This window comes from Trachymyrmex cornetzi, unplaced genomic scaffold, assembly GCF_001594075.2.
Source record: "Trachymyrmex cornetzi isolate Tcor2-1 unplaced genomic scaffold, Tcor1.1 scaffold309, whole genome shotgun sequence".
NCBI classification, from domain to species: domain Eukaryota; kingdom Metazoa; phylum Arthropoda; class Insecta; order Hymenoptera; family Formicidae; genus Trachymyrmex; species Trachymyrmex cornetzi.
Window position 1 is genome coordinate 681,084 of NW_017297786.1, and position 10,941 is coordinate 692,024.

Sequence of the window (10,941 nt, forward strand, 5' to 3'; positions counted from 1 at the left end):
GGGGAAGCCGAGGAGATTGCACCGAGAAGAGAGAGTGCACCGAGAAGAGATATATGCAACTTATTAAATAAATACATGTTGCCAAACAAATATTATTATATATTGAAGCGTTAAGATTTTTAAACAAGCGTTAAGAAATTTTTTACGGAAAATTTTTGTTATTAAGAACTTCGGTTATTGAGAATTACATTCAATAAATTCTTTTTTATATTCGTGTTGACCTACCGAAGGTAAAGCTTCGTGGCCAGGGAATGTTTCCGGAATTTCTTCTCGGTCCTCGGGTAGTGAGCTTTCGCGTGGTGGTTGTTGCTGTTGCTGCTGTTGTTGTTGTTGTTGTTGCTGTTCTAGCGTCTCGGTTTCCATCGGCTATACATTTATAAAGAATATTTATTATATTAACATATTATTATATCATAACGGTAAAAAAAATGATAGGATAAAGTTGATTACCTCATCCTCCGGTTGCGTTTGTGTGGATTGGCGGGTCGACGTCGAGTATACCGACGACGGTTGGGATGATGCATCCCTGTACACTAAAAGCGGTATGATCTCCGAATCCGGGGGCTGTGGTACGCATAAAAAGTAAGTACGAAGATGGGTGATAAATCCATTCAGCACCCATTGAAGAAGAGCAGGATTGCCACCATCCATCAAGTCACGCTACCAAACAACCAAATCGTGTTAGTAGAAGATGTAAATTTCTTCCCCAGAGAGAGTTTTCACATTTAAAAGAATCAAGACTCACCATAAAACGTGTCGCAATCGCCTCTAATCCAGCTTGGCCGCCGCGTAGCGAGTATCGAAGTACTGTACAGATTTGACTGCACATGTTCATCAGAATACTCAATATATCTTGTCCGAACCTAGTATCATCGATTCCTGTAAATTCAATGTGTGTATTTAGTTTGTTGATTTTAAAATATACGCAACACGTAATAATATTAAAATACCAACCGGTATCGAATAAGATTCTAAGTATATCTCTTGCGTGACGAGTAATCAATGATTCGACGGTCGCACAAAGATCAACGCGGGATCCAATTCTGCCGCTGGTGTCTTCCTCGGATGCCAGAAGATTCTGAATGTGAGGCCGTAATTGAGAAAGTAAACGCTCAGTTGCTTGTTCTTGAAGGGCGTCTGATGACGAGGCGCTCGAGAATGTATACTGTAGGAATTCTTGCAGTGGTCTTCGAAGACGAGCGATCGGCCCCCACTGACCAAGACGTATTCTGATCAATCCGTCCAGAGACGTATTTTGTGCCTATACGAGATGAATTTCTCTTTAGTATTATGAACAATAAAAACTTCATATCGTGTAACAAGCAACGCTAAAGTTGCAAGTGATAAAATTACCAGAACTACGAAGAGATCAACGAGGAAATTCTCCTCTCTGCCGGATTCGTGCGACGTGAAAAGATCCATAGATAGACCTCCACCCTCGAACAAACTGGCCAATGATGGAGGATTTCCGATTAAGCTGATCAAGAGAAAAAAATTGCGCGATTAATGTTATGTATTCATAATGAACGATTCTTTGACCCTTTAATCATTTAACGCACCTATCACTTAAGAATCCTACGTGTATGTTATTATGTACGTTACCATGTACCATTTGCATTATATTCCCAAGATTTTCCACCAAATTTGGAACTGTAACATGATCAACGTCAATATCGAAGTAAATATTTAAATTCGCTGTTACTATAATATTTAAATTACCGTTACTATGTATGGGTTGCGATTGACCGCTTGCCGATTGACTTAATATCTGTTGCAATAAAGTCACGAAGGGATTATTAGTAGTCGTTTCTGCATTCGTCGTTGATGTTACGTTCGCAGAAGTAGAACTGGTGGTCGTAGTCGAAGTTGTTGCTAGAAAAATATTTTTTTAATTGTAGAAACACGTATTTAAAAAAAAATAAATATTTTGATCCTCGTATTATCTACCAGTTTGATTAGTTTGATTCTGAGCGTCCGCTGTAGTTGTCGACGTCGTGCGCGTTGTTTGTGAAGAAGTTGCCTCAGTAGTTACAGTAGTACTCGGAGAACGGTATACATGGTGCGAGTTGCATGGAAGATAGGGATCGAAATCGAGGCCTAATCCGATACTCATGCCGAGACCCATTGGATGAGCATGATGATGGAACACGTGCGGTCGCGATGTACTACGAGTTTGCGTGGCGGTGGTAGGGTGAGTACCCGAATTGCTCCTATATATTTCACAAATATTTAACATTAGATGTCAGTATTTTAGAGAATAAAGACTGCAACACAAACTTTTGCATAGTGCATAAGCGAATCAATCAATTAGAAACCTTTCTCTCCCATTTCACGGAAAAGAAAAATTTTGATTGGTTGATTCTCTTATGCACTATGCATTATGCGTTATGCAAAAGTCTGTGCTGCGGCCGTAACTCAAAACAAGGAAAAATGTCATATAAACCATAAGATGATTTCATGTTACAAAAATGTTGTCAATATCGCCAATATTATACCGTGCTTGAGTGCTTTGACCAGCATTGGTGCTTCCACTGTCCATTGACGAAGAGATACCTTGTTGCGTTCCTGCAGTAGTAACAGGCTGATTTCTCGTGCTTATAGTCGTGGTAGTAATACCGCCATGCACCATGTGTCCAGCAACAGCTTGCATAAAGTTTCGCATGAAATACGGCGGCGGTGGCGTGCCGAACGGAAACACATTTGTTCTACCTGCAAAATGAAAAATGTCGAATAGGTAAGCGTTGTTTCTTTAATAGTAAGCCAAACATGTCACGTGATACACGACTTACGGGCGTTGTTGTTGTTTTCATTGCCTGACGCGTTCTGTTCATTGCTCGATCCAGCATCTATATTGCTCTCGGAACTAACTTCCATCAGCACCTCAACATTATTCGGTAAATTGAATACTGTATCTAGAAAGGTAATATACATTTTGATATACCGTCTAGCATTTTGTAGAATCGCATCGCAATATAATGAAACATACCGAAAGGCGATTGGCCCTGATCTTGTTGTGATCGTTCTGCATGCGACTGCGCCGCATTGTCGGATTCTCGCTCCTGATTACCCTCCTCAGTATTAACGCGCGACGAAGTTGTCGATCCCACGTTATCCGATTGCGCCTGATTACCAGATTCTGTTGTCTCATCGTTACTGTTATTATTATTAGCACTGCGACCATTCAAACTAATATGTGCCTGTGTAAAATAAAAAAAAAGAAATGTTGAAACAATATCAATTATATGGATAAATAGGAGCGGAATCAATTATTTATTATTTTGTTTCTTGTGTATTTTTTTATTAATCGATATGCTCACCTCCACTTGGATCGGAATACCAGGTTGTAAAATAGCAGAGTGCTGTACTATTATCGGTCGGCATCGCAAGTTTCTAGGTGGTGACTGACTCATATCAATGATAATGTCACTCAGTGCATGACAACAATGCGACATAAAATGCAGAATTTCACTGACTCCATCCACTATTCTCTGATTCTCCTCTACATTTTGCGATCCGGGCTAAACACAACGAGTCAGTTTTCAGTAAAGCAAAATTTTGTCTTAACGTGTATTAATGATTAATACCGAGATCACTGACTTACCCCCGGTGGTAACGAAGGATCGAGAAGTGTAAGCATGCAATAACGTTCCAAGTATGGTCTCAGTCGTTCTTGAGTGTTGCACAGTCTTTGCAATAATATTGCCATTTGTGGAGGTCGCGGGAGACTAAAAGACAAATAATTAACACAATCATATGTATATCTACGTCTGCTAATTAACTCGACAAATATCTGAATTGATACATACTCCTGTTGAGTACGTCTATTTTGGTTAGGAATGCTCGATGTAGCCTCCGCGTATGTAGTCGTGTGTGCTTGTTGTTGCTGTTGTGATTGAGATTGCGACTGCGACTGCGACTGCGATTGCGATTGCGACTGCGACTGCGACTGTGGCTGCGATTGTGACTGCGATTGGGATTGTGACTGTGATGATTGTGCATCATTTTGGTCATTTGCATCGTTTGAAGCTCTTGTATTTTCACCGTTAAGATTGCTGTCTACAAATCGTCGAGTAGTCACATCTTAAAAGAAGACATCACAATATGTAAAATTATGCTAAAGTATTTGAAAAGTAATCAGAATTAGATCCGCAAATATACAAACCTCTAGCCAATGCAACTGCGCGTGCCCCGGCAGCTGACAACGCGGCTGTGATGACGACAGCGGCTGCTTCAGCAAGTCTAGCACCGTCATCTCTAGAAACGTCGTTGTTCCTGAAGAATTACATAAGCATTGGCTGCGTTCAGCAGATAAAACTGATCAATGGGCACTTAAGATTTTTTAATACAATTGGATTTTGCCTTTAATTTTTTGCAAAAAATCTAAATGAGGACCAATCAAATATTAAAGAATCACTGAGCGTTCAATGATCAGTTTTCTTTGCTGAACACAGTCATTGTTGTGCGAGAAAACTTATGATCTAAATATTTATTCAACTCACTCGTTTTGTTCGAGCTCTGAATCTTGCGGTTGCTGCTGTTGCTGTTGCTGCTGCTGCGTCGTCGACTGATTAAGCTCCGGGGGCGGATGCAGAGGTGGGGCACTAGGATCGTCCAGCCGGTCGATCAGCTCATTCACACGATCGAGCATTCTACCAGCATGATTCAGTCTACTACCAGATAAACTGTTGCTCAACTGTGGTATTCCTGAGGGAGCCACCAAAATGTCACGTGTTAAGCAAAAGAGAACACATGCAGAAAAAAATTTAAAAAAAATCTGCATTACCATGGCCTTCAACAATTTCAGCTGGCACAGACATAGCTCCCAGATACATCGCATTTCCATGCATCTGAGTGCGTGTAACTCGATAATGTGGCCTCTGTGAATTCTGCCAGCCCTGTCTGCCCTGCCCCTGTGTCTGCCCACCATCGTTCCCATGTTGACCAGGCTGGGGCGGCGCACGTTGCACCAGATGTATGACTTTTCCATTGACATCTAAAGATCACATTGAGTCAATGCATGTCCATCATGTTCCATATAGCTTGCGGCAAGTTATTTATTTAAGTAGGTGTGCAATACATATATGTATGTATATATACCATAGTCATTTAATTTCTTTTCATCTTGAAGTACTCGTCCGCAATAAATCAACCTCTGTGAATCGGCTGGTACCGCGACGGACTCTGCTATGTACTCTTTAAAGCCACGTACCGTGATTTGCTTTAAAGAAGAGAGAATATGCAAAGATACATTATATAATTAAGCAAATAAGAGTCCACTTGGGTGATGGAGTACTCAAGTGTACGGAACAAGCCGTGTACGTTTCTTTCAGTTGTTTCCAGATGTTTCTAAGACACATTATAGACGCGTGTCGATCGCGGCGAACCGCGGCGATCGACACGTGATCACGGAATCAGGAAAAGAGGGGGCGACTTACGTCGTCTTCCAGGGAGAAGACGTGATTCTGCGAGTCCAAGGTCTTGACTGTTAGGTCGATCATCCTCGTAGGGCGCGTAGCACGCGGACTCGGTTCCGATGAAAAGCTTGGAGGTGTCGTTGGATGGATGGATGGCGACGACAAACGTGCAATGGCACCAGGATATCCGGGATACTCACAGATTCGGGCTACGGCGCCTTGGCACGATGTCTCTTCGGGTCGCGACTTCTCAAACGTTCGGTCAACGAGGCGAGGAAAGAAGTGGAATCGGAAGTGAACGAATGATCGTAGGATAACGTTCGTTGATCCTCGACTCCGCTCACTGCGCGTTCGCTCGTTTCGCTCGCTCGCCCGTCACCACGTTCTCGCGCTCGGCCCTTGTCGCGAGTTTCATTACGTCGCACAATGTCGCGGGTCGAACGAAGGTGGCGCAAAGGGGGACGCGACGTTACCCAGAATGCCGTTTTCGACAATTTCGACAGTGGCGACGCGGTCAACGCTGACAACACGTGGCGGCGATAGTCCCTAAAAATTTACCGCGCGAAACGGAAGCTACAGAGATCGAATGAACCGAATGAACCTTTACCATATGCTGTGCACGACATGGTTACGTCGAAGTTGTCGAATGTATCAATGGGTGGCACGACGTGCGCATTGTAGAGTTGGTTTTCTCTTTTGTGTATTTGTTGTTTCTACTAATTTGAAACGGATTCTTAACTTAATCAAACGATCGGAAGATTGCCATTTATGGTTTTTCGAGAAACCATTGAAGGGGACAAGTGAACGCGTCGAACTACTCAAAATTTGACTATTTTTTAAAATTATTATTATTGGAGGAAATAGATACATAGGACATACATGCATCAGACGTCCGAAGTCTAATTGGCTCTTGATATTTTAAGTTATTAACCGATAAGAATATGGCTGCGGTCGATTTGGACGCTTTCAGCGCTTTTCAATATTTCTATTCTTATTTTATGTCTAATGAACGATAAAAACAGAATGATGATTATAGGCGCTTCAAGCGTATGAGCGTCCAAATCGACCGCAGCCTATTTACTAAACAATGACATAATTCAAAAATTGTCATTTTGGTGTTGGTTATAGAAAAAGAACGGAAACATAAAGAAAAAAGGAACAACATATTTTTATTTCTCTAAAGTCAATACTCCAAAGTTATATTTTAAAATTAACGCGCTATAAAATTTTAATGATTCAAAACATTCAGATTTATTTTTTGGAAACTTTGTTTTTTTTACTTGTGTGCAAATAATTCTAGCAAATGAGCGATATTAGCGGCCCATTTCTATTAATATTGATTACTTTAACATTGATTTAACTTTTATCTTTTTCTAGAGAGAGGTTCTAATAATTAGAAAAAGATAAAGTATAAATTAAACTGAGATTTATAAAGTTAATCTGCATTGATAGAAATGATCATATGATATTAATTTCTCTCAATACAGATTAACTTTAATTTTAATTTAATTTACTGATCGTTATTTTTTTCTAATTCTTATGTTTTACCAATCGATTAATTTAATTTAATTTTGGTTAGTTTAGTTTTGACTTTCTCTAGTTCTAAAAATTAGAAAGAGATAAAGAATAAGTGGAACTGAGATTAAAGTTAATCTATAACTATATAAAAATAGAGGTATTATTAAAAAAAGATTAAAAGTAAGTTAAATCGAGATTAAAGTTAATCTACATTGGTAGAAACAGGCATAAGAATAACCTGAATGATAAAAAAACAATATTCATTTTTCAAAAGTTCAATTTAATTTTTTTAGAACAAAGAAACATTTTAAATACAATAGGCTGCTCTACGAACGCAGTAATTTAATTATTGTATAATAATAATTATCTCATAGTTGATGTACGAATAGTATGATACACTTTAGTGAGGGAAACGGTCTCAACATAAGAATATGATATAATAACATAATAGTTAATATATAGTGATATAATATGTAATTTTATAGTCATTGGACATCTCAGCTACCAAATCTTATTAACAAAAATATAGCAGACAAATCTTATCAGCACAAGTATACTAAAATTTGTTAATGGATCAAACATAATAGTAAATTTAGAAACTAATCAAAATCATTTCGTATTTAAATATGAGATATTCCATTCAAGTGTTTACAGAATGACTTGCTCGACTTCTGCTGCAATTGCTGTTAGATTATGGCCCATCAGTATAAGATCAATTTTAATTTTGGTTCTATTTTCTCTTTATATTTTTCTAAGAATTAGAAAAAGATAAAAGCCGGTATTCACAGTCTGTCTTCTTATTTAATTTACAAGCATCTTAAGTAATTAGCATCTTAAGTTTCAAGTATTATTGGTTGTTTTCAAGTATCTTAAGCATTTATCAAGTATCTTAAGCATGTTTGGGATGCTAATACAGCTCCGTAATTGGTTTATATCTTAAAAACGATCTTATGTATAAGAACCGACTATGAATACTGGTCAAACGCAGTAAGTATTAAACCCGAGATTAAAGTTAATCTTACATTGGCAGAACGGGGCTTATGTCGGTGGACTCTGCTGACAGAATCCGAGATTAAGTTCGGATCTTCAATACGTAAGCCGTAAGAGATTGACCAATTACAGTTGAATGCGAGGAAAATAATCGACTGTGATTCGTCCATTTCTTATGGCTCAAGGCTTAAAAATCTATTGTAGATCCGGACTAATGCGGATGTAGTTTGCCAGTCTACAATAATATCTCCACTTAGATTCGCTAATCGACGAACTGCTAGCTTTTACTCACTGGAATATTTATCGGAAAAATTTTAATGATAATAATGTTTTGGTATCACGAGCAGGAAGTGACGGGTCCCGCGATATGGAGATCTTCCCAGAGTCCGACGCGACAACGGGCGCCCTGATGCACCGATCCACAACGCCCTACGGCCCGTCTTCCTCCGGTCTCTCTCCGCTACGCTGCGCCGAGAAACGCAGCGACCCCGAAGGGTCCCGTATCCGTACAGAAAACAAGATCCAGCAAGAGCGATGGAAGTGAAAAGTTCGGCCGGAATTATTCGACCGTGGCCGCGACGGAATGGTACGAGATGGGCACCGGTTTTAAATCCCCGTAAACACACGCGTCAGAGGCTCTCAATGTCGCCTGGACCACAACAAGGAATACAGGGGATGTATGACATTTCTAAGTGATAATCCTTTAATCATGTTTGCGATCGGCATGAGAGTAAACTTCAGTTAAGATTATTAAATCAAAACAAATTTGATTTGCTTATTATACATGAAGCTGCTTTTTCGATTAATTTTATAAAAATATTTTTTAAAAGAAAATAAGTTCTTATTATGGGTACATACTATTTTAATTTGTAGCAAGTAAGATTATTATCAAGAAAATCAATGTTAAGGTTATTATTAAGAAAATATTCTTTGTTAAAGATATGATCTTTACTTGAAAGAAAGTAAATTGAGTATAATTTCTTTTTTTAGCAATAGAATGATATTTTTCTATGCATACTCACATCCCAAGTAAAACAGAAGTTAATTAAAATAAAAATCAAAATAAAAATCAAGCTCAAAATTGCAATGCAAATAACAGTAATAGAAAGGTCAATTTATTAGCAAAGTTAGGTAAAAAATGTAAAATGGTTTATTAGAGAGAGAGAGAGAGAGAGAGAGAGTGTGTGTGTGTGTGTGTGTGTGCGCGCCGCTCAATTAGTTAAAATATGTAGGAAACCTTTTGACTTTATTTACCGTTAGTCTTAAAACAGAAGTCATAATAACATCATAAGAATATTATCATGTTTGACATTACCTTATTTATCACTTATAAGTTTATTTTTAAGTGACAAATGATATTACGACATCTTATGATATCATTATAACTTAATTATGATTCTACCTGGAATAGACGTAAATACAAAAAATAGAAAATAATGCAAATCAGCGAAAAACTAAAAAATTTAAGCGTAGCATTTCTCTACTATTTTTTTCATTCATTTTTTTCGTTTTTACGATTGATATTTGTCAAGCCAAACTGCAATTGTTACGATGGTCAATATAAACCTCTAGAGAATGAGAGTTTGAATAAAACAAATGTTTCCATTGTGATCCGATTTAGAAGCGAAGAAAAGCCAAACTCGCGGCTTTACCATGTCTAGATTTAGATCGTCAGTACGTGTTTAACTTAATCTTCTCTCGTACAGTTTCTCTTTTACCCCTTTCGCGGTCAACCACGCGGCACGGCGCCGCGTAAACTGAACAAGTGAGAAGGAGAGAACAAAAAAAAAACGGAGAAAAAAGCCAGATGCCAGAAGCGTGAAAAAGCGAAGACAAACATTTCTTTTACGGGATATAATTCGGACTTGACCGCAACTTCCAAGAAATTGATAATACAACTCTCTCTTTGGTAAAAGAGAAAAGCAAAATTGGTATAATACTTTGCAATCATACTTTGCAATTTTTCTGTCAAAAGTCTGCATTTATTTATTGCACAATACAAGATAAAAAAAAGTCTTGCGAGAACGCGTGTTGCGAAGATTGCGCAAGGATATGATAGAGAAAAGAAAGTACAAGAATATGAAGCATTACGTTTGCATGTAAAATTAAATAGACACCGTATTTTTTTTTTTCAGAAAAAAAAGAAGATTTGAAAAAAGTAAATGCAGCCAAAAAGGACGAATCGATTTATCGTCATACAGAGAACAATAATCTACTGATCGCGCGATGCACTATTAGAAATAAGAATCCAGCAGCCCCCAAACCGTGGACAGGCTGATCTTCATCGCATCGCCTACGTCAAGCGATTATTTCCCAATATCTCAATGCAGCATGTAAAACGCCTATCGTGTATACTCTCGATGCCCGCACCGCTACCTTCCTCGCTCTGCTTCCACTCTCGGCTCTTCTTCAGCTTCTTTCCTCCACCGTTTCTTTTTCTCGATAAGAAAAGGAGGAGTTTGCCTGCATACCTCGAAGCTATGCGGTACACAGATGCAGGCAGAGCGTCAGAAAGAAACGATGTGCTTGTACGGACCCCGAGAGAAAAAGGAGAGAGGGTAAAGTATATTAAGATTTATTCTATTTTGTGGTAATAACTCTTTAAGTAACTTTACGTGAGAGATCGTTTACAAGCCATTTAAAAACACGTACCATTAAAATTGAGTAGTCTAGTTAAACCAAGTAAACAGCTTACAAGAGTTTTGCACGCGTTTATATTACATTATACATCATCAAGCTTTTTGTTGTAGTACCGAGACACATAGAATACTCCAGAGAATAATATCGAGATATGTTCTAAGGGACACCACAGAAAAAATCTAATAAAATTATCGCAAGATACGGAACGAGTAACTCCTATTTATTTGGAAGTAATCCTGATATATATTTTACATATGGTCATCATATTCCAAACATGAGGCGGACACGTGAATTGAAAGATCGGTTACAATTTAGTATTTTGAACTCCGGTAAGGTCATTACACAGAGAGAGAGAGAGAAAGAGAGTTGGCGAAAGAGG

General features: G+C 38.4%; 1 protein-coding gene across 2 annotated transcripts in view; it reads right to left on the reverse strand.

Moving 5' to 3' along the window:
* LOC108762600 (large proline-rich protein BAG6) overlaps nucleotides 1–5,876 on the reverse strand; it is a 9,132-nt gene extending 3,256 nt beyond the window's left edge. The window contains exons 1-19 of one of the 2 annotated variants that reach the window (XM_018509670.1): nucleotides 5,436–5,876; nucleotides 5,098–5,218; nucleotides 4,784–4,993; nucleotides 4,500–4,704; nucleotides 4,163–4,254; nucleotides 3,807–4,080; nucleotides 3,602–3,725; nucleotides 3,318–3,518; nucleotides 2,987–3,197; nucleotides 2,790–2,912; nucleotides 2,496–2,709; nucleotides 1,948–2,210; nucleotides 1,720–1,872; nucleotides 1,560–1,650; nucleotides 1,354–1,477; nucleotides 955–1,261; nucleotides 746–879; nucleotides 451–660; nucleotides 226–366 (exon numbers count right to left, since the gene is read on the reverse strand). In XM_018509670.1, coding sequence (XP_018365172.1) covers nucleotides 226–366; nucleotides 451–660; nucleotides 746–879; nucleotides 955–1,261; nucleotides 1,354–1,477; nucleotides 1,560–1,650; nucleotides 1,720–1,872; nucleotides 1,948–2,210; nucleotides 2,496–2,709; nucleotides 2,790–2,912; nucleotides 2,987–3,197; nucleotides 3,318–3,518; nucleotides 3,602–3,725; nucleotides 3,807–4,080; nucleotides 4,163–4,254; nucleotides 4,500–4,704; nucleotides 4,784–4,993; nucleotides 5,098–5,218; nucleotides 5,436–5,498 — 3,261 coding nt within the window. In that variant the 5' untranslated portion in view covers nucleotides 5,499–5,876. Of the gene's footprint in view, nucleotides 1–225; nucleotides 367–450; nucleotides 661–745; nucleotides 880–954; nucleotides 1,262–1,353; nucleotides 1,478–1,559; nucleotides 1,651–1,719; nucleotides 1,873–1,947; nucleotides 2,211–2,495; nucleotides 2,710–2,789; nucleotides 2,913–2,986; nucleotides 3,198–3,317; nucleotides 3,519–3,601; nucleotides 3,726–3,806; nucleotides 4,081–4,162; nucleotides 4,273–4,499; nucleotides 4,705–4,783; nucleotides 4,994–5,097; nucleotides 5,219–5,435 lie in introns of both variants that reach the window. The other variant, XM_018509669.1, reaches the window with a different exon arrangement.
* Between the last annotated feature and the right edge of the window lie 5,065 nt (nucleotides 5,877–10,941).